Source organism: Electrona antarctica (assembly GCF_951216825.1).
Source record: "Electrona antarctica genome assembly, chromosome: 15".
NCBI classification, from domain to species: Eukaryota; Metazoa; Chordata; class Actinopteri; order Myctophiformes; family Myctophidae; genus Electrona; species Electrona antarctica.
Window position 1 is genome coordinate 7,019,971 of NC_136796.1, and position 20,571 is coordinate 7,040,541.

Below are 20,571 nucleotides of genomic sequence, written 5' to 3' on the forward strand. Positions count from 1 at the left end.
TCATCCTTATCTTTAGACTCACAGGCTTGCTGTTTTAATCATTCGTGCATGGCAACCTCCCGCACAGCTCTGCGCCGTAGCTGTACTCTCCAGGTAGGAAGGAGGAACCAAGAGCCCTCTGGGTGTCTTTTGTTTTTCTGACACATTTGGTGTGTGTGTGTGTGTGTGTGTGTGTGTGTGTGTGTGTGTGTGTGTGTGTGTGTGTGTGTGTGCAGGAGAGGACATGAGCGTGCTATGCATTTCTATTGTATGTGCAAAGAGAGACAGGTTAGGGAGAGAGAGTGAGAGAGTGCAGATGATACCCTTTGAATGTACTGGAGAGAGAGAGATAACAGCATAAATATGACAAAAAGCGAAGGGGAAAGATTAGCTAGGGAACCAAACGGCCTCTGCCTTCTGACAGCCTGTGGAATATTAAGTGCGACGCTGTTCGACTCCCACACACAGATGTTCACAATCACCAGACAATTAATGGGAGCATGTGCCGCTGCCGCCATGACTTTTAGACGACGAAGATGCAGTGACTGATTGGATGACAGTTGTCTGGATTGGCCAATAGAAGTATTAGCTTTGGACGGCGCGGAGGGAAACGGGAATTAATATTGCCAGTTTTAATATCGCAGGAATCCAGTCAGTGTCAGGAGTTTCGGCGTCACTTGGCTGACGTGAAAGAGCAAAGGAAGAAAAACAAGTTTTTTTTTAAGGCGCTGCTAGAAGGAGGGTGAACTTGCACGACCGCTGACTGAGTTTGACACAATGCGCTGGCCGCTGGGGACACAAAAGGCCCACAACAGTATGCTTGGGCACACAAAAGGGTTACAACAATAAGCTCATGTTAAGCCCAGTGTTGGCGCGCCGCTCACAATAAAGTCAACCCTGAAAGGGAGGTTGTGTTTACCATGTTTTATTTCTGAACCAGAGACACTCATCATAGAGCCAGGAGACAGACTGACAAGGAAATTAACCCAAGAGCACAGAGGCAGAGCTGTGAACCTTGACTCGAGTCGAGTCAGACTTAAAACCGCACCAATCAATAATCGAGACTTGACTTAAAGGGGAAAACCACCCATTTTCAACATTTTACTATGTCATTAATGTACCTTAGAGCTGTTGTGTGGAAATAATAGTTCCTAGAACTGTAATTATGAAAAAAATCATTAACATGGTGAAACACATCTTGATGACATCATCAAGATGTGTTTCACCATGTTAATGATTTTTTTTCAAACCTCTAGTTCTAGGAAACACAGAATGGGGGAACTTTTTTATTATTTCCACACAACAGCTCTAAGGTACAATAATGACATAGTAAAATGTTGAAAATGAGTGGAATGCCCCTTTAAGACTCGTCTGCAGTTAAGGCTCAACTTGCTTGAGACTTGACAGTTTTAAGACTCGACTTGACTTGAAGCAAAAACTTGAAATTTATCGCCATCATAGGACTGTAGTTTACTTTAGGCTTTACTGCTTCGCACACAATTCTGCCTTTCTGTAGTGTTTGTCTTTCTGTAGTGTTTGTTTTGGAGTAACCGTGGCGATGTTTGCTGGTTTGCTGGGCAATGCCAAACTGGCGTCGATGTCCCATAACGGGGACGGGTAGAGCTGCAGGAGTTGAGACTTGTCTTGGACAAGAATTGGACTTCAAGTTGAGAAAATCAGGACTTGTGATGGCTTGGAGGACTCGGTTTTCGGGTTACTTGAGACTCCTCTTTACTTGGACTTGCACCAAAAGCCAGCAGCTCTGCATAGAGGCAACCTGTAGACTCACAGAGGTCAAGTGCGGTATCTCATAACCACAGCAGCATAGTGGTTTGGCACCTGTGCCAGGCCCATGAGTACACATTATCTATACCCTCTAATTCTTTTCACTGCGCTGTGTAGCAGCCGGGCACAACTGCAACTACTTAAATAAATAGATCGGAAACATGCTTCAAGGTATAAAGTATTAAATCCCTATGACTAACAGTCCTCCTTAGTTCAGTGGCACAGTAGCTAGGTTGCTGCAGTTCAGTTCAGACAATCAGTACAGGAGTGCTGAACAAGTTACCTCCGAGCCTTCGACAGTAAAAAACAATTTCCTCCGAAACAGGAGCTCCGCTCCGCTAACATAAGCTTCACGCACACTGCCCCGGGTTAACGTGAAGCTCATCAGACTGACAGACAATAAAGTTGCGCAAAAGAACATTCCTCCTGCACTGATTTATCTCTGAGAGCTAAAGCCGGCGTGGAGGAGGAGGGGGACGAAGGATTATCTGTTCTCTAAGTAATAAATAATTGGGAGAAAAGGCTTCATCTGAGGCCAAATACAGGATATGTATTTTTTCACATAAACTCTTATTTCATTTTCCCTCTCAGGAAAATACCTGAACGGGTACCAAGGAGGGATTATTGTATACGTGATGTTTCTGTGTGTGTGTGTGTGTGTGTGTGTGTGTGTGTGTGTGTGTGTACAGAGGGGGGGTTAAATGGCTTTTAGATAGGAGTGAGAGTACACAGTGAGTTATGGCTTGACTCCTGTCGCAGGTCCATCTGTCTGTGTTCCTAACTCAATCTGGATGGACTTGTGCTGCATGAGCAAAAACAAGAAGCAAAAAAGGAAAGGAAACCAGACCGGGTCCAGCAACAGCCCTGGCTAGACGTGGCTCCCTCTATGGTGACATGTCTATGACGTATGCAGTGGTGGAAAGTACCTGCTTTTTTTATTTGGTACCAAATTAATTGGTACAGATCCCTAAAAGTTGGTTCGGAATTGGAACCAAAAAATACTTCTCCTGTAGTGGGAATCAAGGTGGGCGTGTCACTATTCAGGTTGGAAGATGCAGATGTGATATAAACTATCATGAAAAAATAAAGAACGGAACCAGTTCTAGAACCAAAGACAGACAGACAGACAGACAGACAGACAGACAGACAGACAGACAGACAGACAGACCAAAGCCAACATTATTACATTGCTCCCGTTTATGCATTATATTCAACAAAGACACCGTTTGGCAGAAACAATTAGCATCACCACTTTTTTTTGAATAAAAAGGACATTTGTGCAGCTGTTCAAAGAGTCAAGCGGGAATATTCCTGTTTGTTTATGGAGTTATTTATTGTTGGCCTTCAAACAACATATCTGTCTAGTCCTGGAGGTCTACCTTGAGTCCTTGGCAGATGGAATGTGATTGTTTCTTTTTTCTTTTTTTTGCAATCGGTGCGAGCAATGCATCCACAGTTTGTTTATTGGAAAATAATAAACATCTTGATCAAGCATGCGCTGATGTACAATCGCACGTGCGTGCACACGCGAGCACGCACGCGCACACGCACACACGCACACGCACGCACACACACACGCACACGCACACGCACACACACACACACACACACACACACACACACACACACACACACACACACACACCACGTGCACGTTTCCTGCCTTCCACATACACTGCTAAATCCTGAGCATTAACACTTTATATACTTAGGTCATACAGCGAATAATGAAAATAGCAGATCTACAAGCTCAAAACGCGTGTTGTGGCAAATACATTTGGTGTAGACGGAAAACAAACGCGGTGCATGTACAGTTGCAATTTAAGATTATAGAGGGTTTAAAAGATGTCCCGACACTGTATCGGTATCGGAAAAGTATCAGATCGGCCCTTATTTGGTCATGTCGGTTCATATCGGTATCGGCGAATATGCCAGTCTAACCACACATCCGACACAGGGGTAAGAGATTGACCCTATAGCAGGTCAATACAATGTTGGGGCATGTGGAGTTTGCTTTGGAGTTGCCCAAACTGCGAGTGCACATTTGAATGAGGAGTCTGCTATAAACACAACATGAGATATATAGCTGGATCGCTATAAATACTATTCCCGGTCGGTGGACTCGTTTTGTATTATTATAAATATTATTCTCTGGTATCATTATTCGGTATCGGTATCGGCTGACACAGAAATTGTGGTATCGGGATCGGATCGGAAACGAAAAAAGTTTTTGGTTAAAAGTACAAACAGGTCGGGGTGCCCGCTGGCCTAGGGGTCCAGGCGCATGCCACATATAGGCTTTGGCCTGACAGCGCGTCGCGTGTTCGAGTCCTGCTCATGACGACCTTTGCTGCACGTCTCTCCCCTTCTCTCTCTCCCTCTTTCCTGTCTATCTTCACTACCAATAAAGGCAAAAAGCCAAAAATAAATCTTTAAAAGTACAAACAGGTTTAAAGGTTAAAGCACTGTATTCTGATGGAATCGCGCACGCCGCACAATACCTTGCACAAGCCAAATAACTTATTTTACTAGACACAATGGACACAAGGAAGTGGCAGGCACTCACTTCTGCTGATTATAGGAAAATTACAAAGAGATGCGTAGGAGAATAAGGAAAGATGACGCAGCCTGACTCCGCGGACATCTCCATTGCAGGCGCGCAGTGCACGCCGCTATACCGAACTAATTTGGCATTACGGCTTTACGGGTGCTTTTAAACTCCACTATGCACCTTCCCAAATGTGTGTGACCAAAATAGCAATTTAGGGGAAAGCGTGACAACACGCCCATGGCCACACCTCTAGGCGCAAATACCGGTGTCGGCATAATAGATAGCGAGTGATGCTGGACCAAAATACCATTAAGGGACAGAGCAAGCTCCTAAACTCGTAAGTTTTGGGCAGCGGCTGACTTGCGGGCCGCGTCGCGGGTAACGGTGGCGACGAAAATCGAGCCCTAAATGTCATAGAATTCCAGTTCTGATTGTGTCTGCTCATTTCTGCATGAGTTGCCTCTCCTGACTGGATAAAATTAGTATTCCCCGACTTGAAAATGTTTGAATATATTAGAGATATTCAGCACTAAGTTTAACAAAACAAATTACTGCAAGGAAGGAAAGAAAATGAAAATGATTTATTTTTTACCCCCATGGAACCCAATGTAGGGTCGGGCTCTGGCAGAATTTGAGAACTCTAGTTTATTGAGCGTTAAATTGACATTCAGGGTCTTGCTGTGCAGTGCCAGTGATCCACGCCATCCTTTCTGACAAGTCAAAGTGTTGACAGACAGGATAAGTCATCCCGTCTGACTCGAAAACATTAACAAAAGGCAGGTGGCACGCTGTCGGAAGCGGACCCAAGCTCCCGGGAATGTAGACTTGAACTCCCGGAAGCGCACCGGAGCGAGGCCCTAGCCGAGTGAGCGGCCGCGGCGAGTAGCATCGATGCCTGCTTCTGCCGACTCAACGCCATTCAAGTTACGGTACACATCGATAGGTTTGGAATCATAATTCACGTCGTCCTTGTTGATGTTACACGACTCATGACACCTGTTCTCCCCGTGTCCCCTAGGGGTAGGTACCCTCACAAAAAAACATGCAGTAATCCTGGTCTCTATACTGGCTCCCCCTGGTCAGTCGGGGTGCCTGATGGAAGGGAAAGGAACTGGTTGGAATAACGTGTTCCTTCCACTCGTTCCGTCCTACCGGGGAAACTCCCCCCCCTGTCAGGTGATAAGTAGCGGCCTGCTCACTCTTCACGCATTGAAGGATGCATGAGCTCAGATCGGGGCTCTCCTCAGGTTGGCAGAGCTTTGGCAATTGACACTGGCAGAAAAATGGGTTACAGAAATCGTGGGATGAAATACAATTAAAAAAAAGACTCGTCACCACGGTACGACCTCGGAGTGACAATGCGCTGTCCTCTCCTCTGATTGGACGGTTCGTAGGGTCTGTAGGGGTCAGTACGGCGAGAACAGAACGGGCGCGTGGTGCGCCGAGCAGACGGGCGTGCTGGCGGGGGCGTGGTGCAGCAGGGCCTGGGGACGAAACAGGGCGGGGACGGCGCTGGAGGCGGGCCGCAGGTGGAAGGCGGACGTCAGGGACGACATGGCGGCGGCGACAGACAGGTGGCGCTGCAGCAGACAGGACGCCAGAGGCTGCTTGGTCAGGAGTTCCTGCTCCTTCCTCAGGGCCAGACCAACCTGATGGGCAGCGCACGCACACACACACACAAGCACACGCAGACAGACAGACAGACAGACAGACACACACACACACACACACACACACACACACACACACACACACACACACACACACACACACACACACACACACACACACACACACACACACACTATGACAAATAATACTAATACAAAATATATTCACAACTTTGTCAACAAATAAAAACTAGACCAAAATGTTAGGGAGGTTAGACATACCAACAGTCATTAGTCAGACAAACCCGTGATGCGGGATAAAAATCACCCGTACTGCAGGTTAAACATCACCCGTGCTGCGGGTTAAAAATCACCCGTGGCTCCTGACATGCGTGGCGGGTTAAAACGAAACCGTGCTGCTGGTGTCTGACTAATGGTGTCTGACTGTTGGTAGCCTATGTCTAACTAAACACGACGCCATCAAGGCCTGCCAATATATATTTTGACGACACAATCAACTGGACTAAAAGTAAAACATTTAAGATTACTTAAATATGACTAAAACTAAATGACATTTTATTCAAACATTTTATTTGATCAAAACAAAATGTAGGAAGTCCGGCTCTAAACATAATTTAACATTAGACTCAAATAAATACACGCCAGTGTATATTTCTTGGCTTCTCCTTGCAGTGGACCCTGGTTCTGCTGCTGTGTGTATTAAGAAGAACTTGAACAACATCCAGACTTCCACGTAGCAAGGCTGTGGAAGGCTGCCCGAGAAGGACAGTCCCTCAGGGATTTCCTGACAGCGCAGGGAGGGAGTTGTTTGAATACAGCATGTGCTGCTGGCTGCCGGCCTCCGCGTTAATAAGCAGCCCTTTCTGAGAAACGCTGACCGTCTCTGTTTTCTGTTCTGGTTCCTTTGGGCCTAAAAACAAACTCCAAGGTCTCGTCTGCCAAGACTTCTATCTCACCACCCACAAGCAGCCGTGTTCTGCGTACAGGGTTAGTCCGTGTCTGACATGATGAGTACAGATCCTCATCCAGCCAAAAAGCACTAGATCTCATGGGGCTTTAGACTAGCCTGGCTTGGCCTCATAGCGGGGATTCACTGAATATTCTTCCCCGCATATGGGAAGAAGAAGTGAGGCTGGCCAAGCCAGGCTAGCTTTAGACTAGAGCAGTGGTACTTTTCAAGTCGAGACCCAAAAGAGAGTTTAGACGTTTGCCCAAATAAGAAGAAGAAGAAGAAGAAGAAGAAGAAGAAGAAGAAGAAGAAGAAGAAGAAGAAGAAGAAGAAGAAGAAGAAGAAGAAGAAGAAGAAGAAGAAGAAGAAGAAGAAGAAGAAGAAGAAGAAGAAGAAGAAGAAGAAGAAGAAGAAGAAGAAGAAGAAGAAGAAGAAGAAGAAGAAGAAGAAGAAGAAGAAGAAGAAGAAGAAGAAGAAGAAGAAGAAGAAGAAGAAGAAGAAGAAGAAGAAGAAGAAGAAGAAGAAGAAGAAGAAGAAGAAGAAGAAGAAGAAGAAGAAGAAGAAGAAGAAGAAGAAGAAGAAGAAGAAGAAGAAGAAGAAGAAGAAGAAGAAGAAGAAGAAGAAGAAGAAGAAGAAGAAATGGCACCGACTCTCAAAGTGGGGTTCTGGCCTGGGACACCCGGCTTAGGAACCAAATGGGCCCTTATGTAACTCTGAGTGTACGAATGGAACCAAGTGGACCCTTACGGTTCCATTTGGTTCCATTTTAAATACACTCTCAGAGTTAAATATGCACAGAGTATTTTACAGTGTAGACTGGGGTCCCAGAGATTTGAAATGCTATCAAATGCATAAAATGCGAAGAGTGGAGCACAGCCTGTATGGAGGCTCAATCCCACTCGGTTAAAACTATTGCAATATAATTGGCTGATGAGGGTGTATATCACTCCAGAGAAATTAAATACATTTAGTGTAGATATTCCAGATACTTGTATCAGATGTGGTAGAGACAAAGGTACACTTTTCCATTGTCTGTGGGCATGCCCAAGAGTGAAAGAGTTCAGAGAAGAAGTAAGGAGGGAGATTCAGAAGATATTGTTGATAAATATTGAGCTTGACCCGAAACTGTTTCTATTAGGTCTTTATCCACCTGGCCATAAGATTCAGAGTAGCGAACAAAGATTTCTAGATTTATGTTTACTACAAGCCAAAAGGGCTATAGCTTTATCGTGGAAAAAGAAGGCAAACCCAGTATTGCTCAGTGGTTTAGGGAGCTGTCATTGTGTCTTCCTCTGGAAAGAATCACTTATACTTTGAAGAATAAACAAAAGATGTTTGATAAAATATGGGGACGGTTTATCCAATATATTACGGTTAATGATTTATCTTATTTAATGGTGGAAACTGAAAATGTCTAATTGTATTCTCTGCAGCTGTTTGGTCTTGTGGCCATAAGGACTCTGTTGTTGTTACCAGTCTAAGTGCCCTTATTTTAATATACTGTATTTATATGTATGTACTGTACTGTATGTTTGTTTTGTTTGTTTTGTTTTTTTAAGTAATTGTATTGTCTGATGTATTATGTATTGTTCTGTTGTATTGTCTGTTTGTACAAAAAAAGAAAAATGCAATAAATATATTGTTTAAAAAAAGAAAAAATGCATAAAATGCATATCAAATTGGGTGTCCTTGAAATGAAGAAGTTTGAGAATCACTGCTATAGAGCCACATCATAAAAATCATCTCTTTATATGTGGGTCCCTGGCAGAACTTTTCAAGTGGTCCGCGGGCTTATATCAATTTGGGGGTCCTTGGCATGAAAAGGTTTGAGAACCACTGTTTTAGAGGTTGCGTGCGGTGCCAGTTCAGCCTGTCACGTCACTTTAGCTGCGCTGGTTGGTCTGCTGGGAGTGTGATTTATTTATTTAATGGTGAGGCCTGCCAGCAGCAACTGTCATATTCTCTGCCAACTCCCTCCCTACACTGTTCAGGAAATCTCAACAAGACTAGATTGCTGTTTGCCAGGGCAGCTCCTCCTTGACAACAGTAATGTTTATCCATTTATTGAATTGAATTGTTGATCAAATGCTATTTCCTTGTTGCCTTCGTGAATAAGTAACCTGGGCATGCATGCCCACCCAGTTCATCGTGCTGTTGGGATTATGAGTGAATCTGTTATTCTGTTGGTGAACTGTCATGGACATTAATGTCTTTTTGGGGAAACTGACTGAGAAATGTGTACATTTCTCTATCTGAGTAGTATTTATTTTACTGTATTGCCCAAGACATATTGCTAAATAAAATACATAAATAAATAAAACGAAATCCTTCCTTTCACATCTTAAGAATCTTATATAAATGCATCATTTCTGAAACACAAGGAACCAGCAGTTAGAAATCCCCTTGACATACCAACAGTCATTAGTCAGACAAACCTGTGATGCGGGATAAAAATCACCCGTACTGCAGGTTAAACATCACCAGTGCTGCGGGTTAATATTTTACTGTATTGCCCAAGACGTATTGCTAAATAAAATACATAAATAAATAAAATAAAATAAATAAAACGAAATCCTTCCTTTCACATCTTAAGAATGAAACACAAGGAACCAGCAGTTAGAAATCCTTACAAATCCTACAGAGAAACAACCTATATATTGTAAATTTCAATCCCCTCACACACTTAACTTCAATGTATGAATTTCAATAGACTATAATACTGGCGGGCCATAAATAATATATTTTTTAGTCCACAGGCCTGATTAACCCATTTTGACCTGAGATCAGATTCTAAAAATGTCTTCTACATCCTGACAGTTTTCTGAAAAAGCTATGTTTCTATGTCAGTCGTTCTTCGATTTTTCAAAAATAGCAGAGCTACAAGCTTGTAGATCTGCTATTTTTCAATAGCTAAAGCATAACATAATGCTAACACCAAAAGGGGTTCCCGCCCAAAATGGGTTAAATGCCACAATTTAATAATACAATAATTAAACAATAATAATACTACATTCAATTTATATACGTAGTGTTTTTCTTGCTACTCCTCTCCATGTCGCTTTACACAATATAAAAGAAACAACTTAATTCACAGAATAACTAGTTCAAAGGCTAAAAACTAAAAAAAACGAAACTTATAAGGCAGAAAGGGGGATTTGAATTAGGTGGGGCAGGAACAGGTGAGTTGATTATACTATTAGCTATTGAAAAATAGCAGATCTACAAGCTCATAGCTTGTAGGTCTGCTATTCTTTGAAAAATCGTGAAAATGCGGCACAAATCTTTGAATATATATTCTTTCAGAGGACTGGGTTAAGTTCTCATGTTTTTGTTAATTAGGCTTGTTGTTCTTGACCATAATGATGCAATACAATAAAATGCACTTTAGGTAGCATGTTATTTTAAACAGATGCTATAGGTTCATTATTATTTTGACAGCATATTGTAGACCAGTGGTTCCCAAACTTTTTCATGTCAAGGACCCCCAATTTGACACTAATTAGCCCGCGGACCCCCATTTGAAGAGATATGCCAGGCAGGGACCCCCATAAGAGAAGATTTGTACAGCTCTAGCAGTGATTCACTGTAAGAACCAAGATCAGACTTTACAACAGTAATGTGAAGTCAGTGCTGTTGTATGGATCTGAATGTTGGGCGAGTCACAACTCAGGATATGAAGAAGATCGATGCCTTTCACAACCGATGCCTCAGGAAAATCTGCCGAATCTTCTGGCCTGAGAGGATATCTAACGTAGAGCTACACCGGATGACCAAGTGCAACAGCGTATAGTGATGGAGATCAAACACCGCAGATTCCGATGGCTGGGGCATGTGTTCAGGATGGCACAGGATCGTATATACCTAAGGTCGCTCTAGGATGGACCCCTTTAGGGAAAAGGAAGAAAGGTCGGCCCAAAATAACCTGGCGCCGAACTGTGGTAGCCGAGCTGAAGGAGATGAACCTGACTTGGGGCGAGGCACAACATGCAGCACAAGACAGGTCCCGATGGAGGAAGATCGTTAAGGCCTTATGTCCCACCTGGGACGAAGGGGATTAAGTAAGTAAGCAGTGATTATCAAGCAGTTTAATTTCAAGGATTCCAGTTTGACATCCATTAGTCTATGGACCCCCATTTAATGGCATTTCTATCTCTGGGACCCCCAATTTACATTATATTGTAAAATCAATGTTAATTTAACTCTAAGAGTGTACAAATGAAACCAAATTCATTTGTACACTCTCTCAGAGTTACAGACCCATAAGGGTCCATTTGGTTCCAAACTCTCATTTAGCTGGGGACCCCCCGGAACTCCCTCCAGGACCCCTGGGGGTCCCCGGACCCCACTTTGGGAACCACTGCTGCCATACTGTAGGTTCCTGGCTCACCTGCGATCCTAGTTACGGTTCCTGAGGCACTACACTGTCTCTGCATTTGATGTATGTTGTTTACCTTGCTAAATGTAAGTCTCTCTGGACAACAGCTAAGTCTGCTAAATGCTAGCCTGGAACTCACCTATGCTTTTTATGGCATAGGCAGCTCCCGGCAGGATCCGCCGGGAGAAACTATGCGCAGCTGCGTGACATGAGACTAATTACTTAGAGCGACAGAGAGAGAGGAGTGTGTCTGTGTACATGTGTGCGTGTGTCAATTTCACAAAGGTGCAGACGATCAGAAATCAGCAGAGAGTGAGCGATGTTTGCACTACTCTATGCCGAATTGAAGTGGACTCGGACCCAGACTTTTTCTTTCCTCCCTGGAAATAAAAACGTCTGGGTTTCCGAGGCTAGCTAAATGCCTACATTGTAAATTGTATGGTGTTGAAAATGAAGATGTCTTTATCGCACTACCTCCCGCACGCAGGCCTTAGTAACCATCTGCTGATCCAGCCAACCAGTTTGAGTAAGTACTGTAAGGTACATTTTATTTCATAAGGCACCTTTCGAAACAATGTTACAAAGTGCTGTACAATCTGACACAAATCAAGTTAAAAGAAAATAACATAATAGTGTAAGGAAACTATTCAAAACAATAGTGTTACGAAACAAATATGTTTTAACCCGCTCTTAAAACTGTCAATGACTCAGCATTTTTTAAAGCCAAAGGTATGGCGTTCCACCTTGCACCACTGCAAAGGCGCGGCGGTCACCCTTTGTTTTGAGCTTGGTTGCGGGTATTTCTAGAAGACCTTCAGAGCTTCAGAGGACCTGAAAGGTCGTCTCCCATTGGTCTTAGGGGGCAGTAGGTCAATACTATGAAGCAGAGCTAGTGTAGGCCGAGGCTTTCTCTGCCGCAAAACCCTGCGTGTCGACTGAACTCTGAGTTTGCTCTCAGAGTTTGCTGCGCAGTTGCCACGGGAAGGATGCCCCAGACTATAAACACTGTGCCCTAGTAGTATAAGGGTTCTGCTCCTACCATACTGGGAAGTTAATTGAATTCACCTGGTGTCCTTGTCTAACTCGTCTTGTTCAGCGACCTGGGGTGCCATGTGGGTGCAATTAGCTTCCAGATGGGGAGAGAGAAGCAGCCGTACCGGGTGGCCCTGCCTGGGCACCAACGGGCAGGGTAAAAAAAACAAAAAATAGTGTTTCCTTTCTTTTTGAATCGTTGAGTCGCACCTGATGTATTTTGTATTAAATGTGCTTGAGTTTGATTCATTGAGAAAGGGGTAATACTGTACTTGGCTGCACGGTGGTGTCGTGCACCAGCCAATAGACTGTTTTGGTGCCTGACGCCAATATAAATCAGTCATTAAATGGCGACGGTGGGCCTTTTACGACTCATCATAGCCCATGTTCCGCCTTGCGTCTCCCTGCAAGCGAAGACGGAAGTGGAGGAGAATTCCTGGGCCTTCCTGTTTTGACGATGCCAGGCTAAGATATAGGATGCCCAGAGGACAGCTCAGGATTGCTCCGTGTGTGTGTGTGTGTTTGTGTGTGTGCATGTGTTTGTGTGTGTGTGCGTGTGTGTACAGTATATAAATGTGAGAGAGCAGGAAATCCAACCACGGCACGGCACTCACCGCCTGCAGGCTCTGAAGGCGCTGAGGGGGCGTGGCGTACGGACTGAACTTGGGCTTGGCTGGTTTGCCCGCCGCTCTGTCCTTGTGTCTCCTGCTGCTGATGTGCTGGGGGGGGGGGGGGGGGGGGGGAGAGAGAGAGAGATTACATTAGTTTTTTCTTGACCACAAATGTTAAGAATGTCATTGTTTAGACAAATGCTAGGTTTGATATTTGCCATTAATTTGTCACTATTAATTAATGTACGTTCTGCTAAATAACTACATTATAATTAGACAGACAGGCTATCAAAGAGAGAGAGAGAGAGAGAGAGAGAGAGAGAGAGAGAGAGAGAGAGAGAGAGAGACAGAGAGAGAGAGACAGACAGACAGACAGACAGACAGACAGACAGACAGACAGACAGACAGACAGACAGACAGACAGACAGATTGATATATTAAGATACACAATACACAAAGTATCGTAAGCTGTGTTGAGTGTTCAGCTGTGTTTGCTTAGAAAAGTGCCAATGAGCGCATGAAGCAATTACAGGGATACCAGGGACACAACGCTACTGCTGCTCATGGCGTCGCCATGTGAACGGTGGAATATTCATAAGAAGAGGTGGCTTTCCATTTCCAAGTGTGTTTTGGATGGCAGATGGCTATGGCTAGCAACACACAGAAATCGGCAGTGAAACACTGAATATGCATGAGCACCTGGCGAAAGTTAACAGCAGTGAAGTAAGTACGATACACAGGCCTGATTACAGAACACCACAGCGGAGCTTGTTTTTTTTTTACGTCACGACACGGAGACGTCAGCAGAATGCCTTGTCGAACCGGGGCTTTGTCACGATTGGATTTATGATCTTTCTTGTTCTGTGTTAAATCAGCGGTTCTCAAAGTGGGGTCCACTCCACCGGGGACCCCCTTGAAGGGGTTCCAGAGGGACCCCCAGCTAAATTATGGATAGTTACAGAAGGAACCGAAGGGTAAGTGTCTGTAACTCTGAGAGTGTACAAATGGAACCAAATGGATCCTTACGTGTCTGTAACTCTGAGATATATGGTTATGTCTGAGTCATATAGACTCTATATATGGTTATGTCTGAGTCATATAGACTCTATATATGGTTATGTCTGAGTCATATAGACTCTATATATGGTTATGTCTGAGTCATATAGACTCTATATATGGTTATGTCTGAGTCATAGATATGGGGGCGTGGTCTGCCGGCCCGCCATGAGGCAATCTTTATGAAAGGTTAATGCTGCATTCACATGGGATCAGCTGAGCGATAGAAGGCAAAACCGGAAGTCGTTTTAGTAAACGGAACAGGACGGCCCGGCAACCAGAACCGGCGACGGTAACGGCAGACGGCATCAATGTTATAATAATAATGGATTGCATTTTTATAGCGCTTTTCTATGCACTACGTGCTTACTCAAAGCCCTTTACAATGGTTCATTCATTCATACATTGGGAGGTGAAGCGGCAAACAGTCAACGCCAGCGTCCTCACTTCCCACATTCACACACCAATGGTGGCAACCACTGGAGGCAATGCAGGGTTCAGCGTCTTGCCCAAGGACACTTCGACGTGTAGACGGGAGGAGCCGGGATTCGAACCGCCGACCCACGGATCATTGGACGACCTGCTCTACCTCCTGAGCCACAAGCGCCCCCAAAAATAATATTAAAATATTAAATATTTTTACCGTTCCGTGCCGTCCAGCAGGTTTTGCCGTTTGCCGTCTACCGCTTGCCCGATTCCATGTGAATGCAGCATACCACTTTTTCATTATACATTTTCAAGATATATTTTTAAAGATATAGTGCCGTGATCCCCCCCCCCCCCCAGGTACTATGATTATACTAGGAGAAATATATTTTTCTAAACAGTGTAAACAGAAAGTGTTAAAACTATGTTTTGATGTGGTGATCCACCTGAATGGAAGCCGCACGGCCCGCACCCACAGTTGTTGTTGTATGATGAAGCCAAAACTAGGTTCTGAGAAACGTTATCGGAACCGAGCTGTAGCATTTATGGGAACACACACAGAACCTGTGAAACACGTTCAACAGTATCCGGTCCATTCAGCTCTTGCTGTGGAACAGAGCCATAATAACAGGTAATGGAGGTCTACACTTTGGGACACGATGGGAAGTGTAGACGGTGTTTCTCAGCCAGGGTCGCTGTGACCCAACAGTGAGTAATGAGACCTTTTCACGAGACGGAGAAGGTGAAGGCACACTGTGATTACCCAGCGGGGGGTGGAAAGAGTAGAACTGATTCACATTTAGTAGAAAAACATTGCATATTACAGGAATTAACCACTTAACCCAAAAATGTCTTCTACATCCTGTCAGTCGTTCTTCGATTTTTCAAAAATAGCAGACCTACAAGCTCGTAGCGCGCCACTCGGTGGCGCGCTATGAGCTTGTAGATCTGCTATTTTTCAATAGCTAAAGCATAACATAATGCTTACACCAAAAGGGGTTCCCACCCAAAATGGGTTAAGACCAGTATATATATTTTTAAAAAGCTCACATGTCGCGATATGACACGTTGAGAGCTTGTAGATGTGGTATTTTGGGGGAAATGTTTTGACTGTAATTTTGAAATTAGTTTAGATTTTTGATATATTTTTTAAATCTTTACCCAAGATGACATGCCCAAAATAGGAGTGCCAGGTTCAAAGTCAAACGTCTGGGTTTCCGAGGCTAGGTTCAAAGAGGTTAAGATACATATTCCAGAGGACTGCTCTAACACAGTGGTTATCTTTGAGGGGGTTCCATGTGGTCCCCAGCTAAAAGGAGTTGGTAACCAAATTGTGCTCCGTGGCTCAAATGGCAAATAAATAATGGACCTTGATATGAAAAAGGTTGAATACCACTGCTCTAATGCGGCGTTCACACGGACAGACGCAAAGACGCAAAGCTACACAGTGTATTTGTAGCTGTTGTAGCTTTTGCAGCAGCTGCAAGCGTCGGATTTGCTTCGTAGCTTCACATCGCTGGCTTCCATTGACAATGAATGGTAGACAGCGTTGCGTCTGCCCATGTGAACGCAACATAACATAATATTGAAATAAAGCGTAACGGTCCTTTCAAATGGGCAGCGATGAACACGGTACGTTGTCGCCTGGATCAACGACAGGTCTGCTCCAGAATCCAGGTTTGGTGAGTCGCGGGCGTGTACACGAAATGAGCATGCGCGCGACAATTTCACGGGACCGCGGCCACGTAAATACGCTTGCGTTGTTGCCCCTCGACATCTCCGCGCGTACAGAAAAAATCACACCCGTGTGAACTGAGTGGTGCAACTCCATGTGGGGGTCCCCGGTGGGTCCCCGGAACTTCCAGACTTCCGCCCAGGGTGCCAGTCTGGTTCCGGCGAGCCGTCCCGTGTCCGAAACGGTCGAGAAATGACAGAGTTACTGTGTGGGGGAATTAGTATTTAGCAGACACCTCTCCCTCTCTCTCTCTCTGTAATTAGCAGGCAACAGTGCAACACTATCCTTCTCTCTCTGTTTTTAGCACAACAGCGCCACTTTTGCCCCTACTGGTACTCTAAACATAGGGACGGACATAGGGACAGGTATGTGGACATAGGGACAGGTACGTGGACATAGGGACAGGTACATGGACATAGGGACAGGTACATGGACATAGGGATTAGGGACATTGCTGGTCCTTGGAGTGGTTGCACCACTCAAAAAAACGCAGGTCTCATTGAAAATGAACTATAGGCGCGTTAAATCACTGCCCGTTTGAAAGGACCTTATCAATAGTAACAGCTAGCAGGAGAGCTACTGTACATGATACACAGACTGACATCCTCCTACTGTACATGATACACAGACTGACCTCCTACTGTACATGATACACAGACTGACCTCCTCCTACTGTACATGATACAGACTGACCTCCTACTGTACATGATACACAGACTGACCTCCTCCTACTGTACATGATACACAGACTGACCTCCTACTGTACATGATACACAGACTGACCTCCTCCTACTGTACATGATACAGACTGACCTCCTACTGTACATGATACACAGACTGACCTCCTCCTACTGTACATGATACACAGACTGACCTCCTACTGTACATGATACACAGACTGACCTCCTCCTACTGTACATGATACACAGACTGACATCCTCCTACTGTACATGATACAGACTGACATCCTCCTACTGTACATGATACACAGACTGATATCCTCCTACTGTACATGATACACAGACTGACATCCTCCTACTGTACATGATACACAGACTGACCTCCTCCTACTGTACATGATACACAGACTGACATCCTCCTACTGTACATGATACACAGACTGACCTCCTACTGTACATGATACACAGACTGACCTCCTCCTACTGTACATGATACACAGACTGACATCCTCCTACTGTACATGATACACAGACTGACCTCCTCCTACTGTACATGATACACAGACTGACATCCTCCTACTGTACATGATACACAGACTGACCTCCTCCTACTGTACATGATACACAGACTGACCTCCTCCTACTGTACATGATACACAGACTGACCTCCTCCTACTGTACATGATACACAGACTGAAATCCTCCTACTGTACATGATACACAGACTGACATCCTCCTACTGTACATGATACACAGACTGAAATCCTCCTACTGTACATGATACACAGACTGAAATCCTCCTACTGTACATGATACACAGACTGACATCCTCCTACTGTACATGATACACAGACTGAAATCCTCCTACTGTACATGATACACAGACTGAAATCCTCCTACTGTACATGATACAGACTGACATCCTCCTACTGTACATGATACACAGACTGAAATCCTCCTACTGTACATGATACACAGACTGACATCCTCCTACTGTACATGATACACAGACTGAAATCCTCCTACTGTACATGATACACAGACTGACATCCTCCTACTGTACATGATACACAGACTGAAATCCTCCTACTGTACATGATACACAGACTGACATCCTCCTACTGTACATGATACACAGACTGAAATCCTCCTACTGTACATGATACACAGACTGACATCCTCCTACTGTACATGATACACAGACTGACATCCTCCTACATCCCTGGAACACTGTTGTGTTCAGGAGATAAAGCACTCTAAAGCAAACAAACTTGGGGCACCGCGATGGCCTAGTGCAGGGGCTTTCAACTGAGAATCAACCTGGGAACCACTGTTGTGTTGGGAGGGGGGATATGGGCGCGGTGTCGGGGTAAATTAAAGAACCACTTCACCACTTTTCAACTTCTCTTCCTATAATTGGTCCTAACTAATGTTCATGATAAAATACCACCATTTTTCCTACTCAGTCTGTGTCTCATAGAAAGGCTGTGGGCAGTTCAGAAACCCGTCCACCAGTGACATCATCGTTGGTGAATCCAAGCTAATAGAAACGGCAGGCTTTCTTTTCCTGACAAGTTGCAATGCAAAAGTTGAAGCCATCGTTCTCACCATAATACAAATCTAAATATATTTTAAAACAAATCTTGTTTAAAAAAAAATCTGCCTAATGATGATGTCACTGGTGGACGGGTGTCCGAACTGCCCAAAGCCCTCCTATGAGACACAGACTGAGTAGGAAAAAATGGTGGTGTTTTATCATGAACATTAGTGAGGACCAATTATATGACGATGTTGAAAAGTGGTGAAGTGGTCCTTTAACTGTAATGTATGTGAGAGCAGACACATACGATTGATTATGGGCACATTACTTTATAGCCTAATGGTGACTCAACCAGGCAATCCGCTACAGTTTCCCCTGATATTCTAACTCCCTTTTCTGTGGAAGTTCTTGACGTCTGACTTCCCAGTAACTGACATCGTTGACACGTCACCATATGTCACCAGGTTCATTTACTGCATTGTTTCTCAACTTGTAAAATAAAACAAAACAACAAATCTTCACTTTCCTACATTACTAAATGCATCAGGGACCACCAGTGGTCCACGGACCACCAGTTAAAAACTCATGGTCTAGTGGTTAAGGTGCATACAAGGCGCATACCACATATACAGATATATAGGCTGTACCTGACACTGCTGACAGTAGCCTGGCTCCAGTCCTGAATCGCTAGCCGCGGCCATTAAAAAATATTTTCTGAGTGATACGAAAAAAACAGGCTAGCCTGACAGAAAGATGCAACGACATTATCTGCGTGTCACTCCCTGTCTCCCACGTCCTGTCACACCTCAACTGTACCATCCAAATAATGGCAGAAAAGCCCCCCAAATAAAGCAGTTTTAGTTTTAGAACACATTTATTATTAAATAATGGCGAGACAAAGTAAAACAATGCTACAGCTGCCAGCGCGTTTGGGATCAAAGCCATGGCCCACCATGCAGTGGACCTGCACGTTGCAGATCAAAGCCATGGCCCACCATGCAGTGGACCTGCACGTTGCAGATCAAAGCCATGGCCCACCATGCAGTGGACCAGCACGTTTGGGATCAAAGCCATGGCCCACCATGCAGTGGACCTGCACGTTGCAGATCAAAGCCATGGCCCACCATGCAGTGGACCTGCACGTTGCAGATCAAAGCCATGGCCCACCATGCAGTGGACCGGCACGTTGCAGATCAAAGCCATGGCCCACCATGCAGTGGACCGGCACGTTGCAGATCCACACAGAGCTCAACGTTTGGTTCTGGCGCTGATGGAGGCTTTTCAACCATTTATACAGAACATTTGTTTCTACTGAACAGTGTGCCTTACTGCCTTGATCTCTTTTTAAGCTTGCCTGCTCTACCTGCTTGTATCGTTGCTGTCGGGCAGAATTAACCTCCTAACTCCATATTGTAACTTTTCGTGTTTTTGTTTCCCTGTAAATTAACACCCCACTTGATCACACTACAGCAGAGGTGCCCGCACTTTATTTACTTGAGAGCTACTTTCAAAATGACCAGCGCAACAAGGTCTACACACCCAACAAATATTATATTATCATCACTTTTAACATCGTGTCCTGGTTTGGGAATCTCTCAGTTAGAGATAAAAACAAGCTCACCCAGGTAGTCAACCAGGCAAGTAAGATCATTGGAGACAAACAACTGCAACTTCAGGACATATACAACCGCTCCATAACCAAAAAAGCAATTCAGATTTACAATGATTCTACCCATCCTCTTCACTCTGAATTTGACTTGTTGCCATCGGGCAGGAGGCTTAGGGCAAAATTAGCAAAAAAGAAGGGTTACAAAACTTTGTTTGTGACAACTGCTGTGGACATTTTAAATAAGAAAATGTTTAAATAGTCTAATCGCCACTGCTCATGATCACTGTTGTTGTGTTAATGTGAATGCATTTTTATATAGTATTTTAATGCACCTGTGTTGTAATGTTTTATTGTTGTAACTGACTGCCGGTGTGCCAAAGACGAATTTCCATTTTAATTGCTGAAAATAGTTAAAAAATGTACCTGAAGGGGCTTTGGAATAGCGGCGCTGGTGTTACATAAGACAAACGCACTTGGACTGGGAAATAGGGGGCGGAAATGGAATTGGTACCGTTTTGTTTTGTCTAACTTTGTAATGCATCTGAGCGTTTGTGCGCAACACTCTTGAAAAACAAAGTATTGCATTGTGGGTTTGAGCTGAAAGGCCCGATT

General features: G+C 44.4%; 1 protein-coding gene across 1 annotated transcript in view; it reads right to left on the minus strand.

The window, feature by feature from the left end:
• Window positions 1-4,881: 4,881 nt before the first annotated feature.
• Window positions 4,882-20,571, minus strand: part of LOC306937859 (zinc finger protein 385D-like) — a 73,994-nt gene continuing 58,304 nt past the window's right edge. The window contains exons 7-8 of the mRNA XM_079521864.1: window positions 12,917-13,021; window positions 4,882-5,964 (exon numbers count right to left, since the gene is read on the minus strand). Of these exons, the coding sequence (XP_079377990.1) occupies window positions 5,722-5,964; window positions 12,917-13,021 (348 nt within the window). The 3' untranslated portion in view covers window positions 4,882-5,721. The remainder of the gene's footprint in view (window positions 5,965-12,916; window positions 13,022-20,571) is intronic.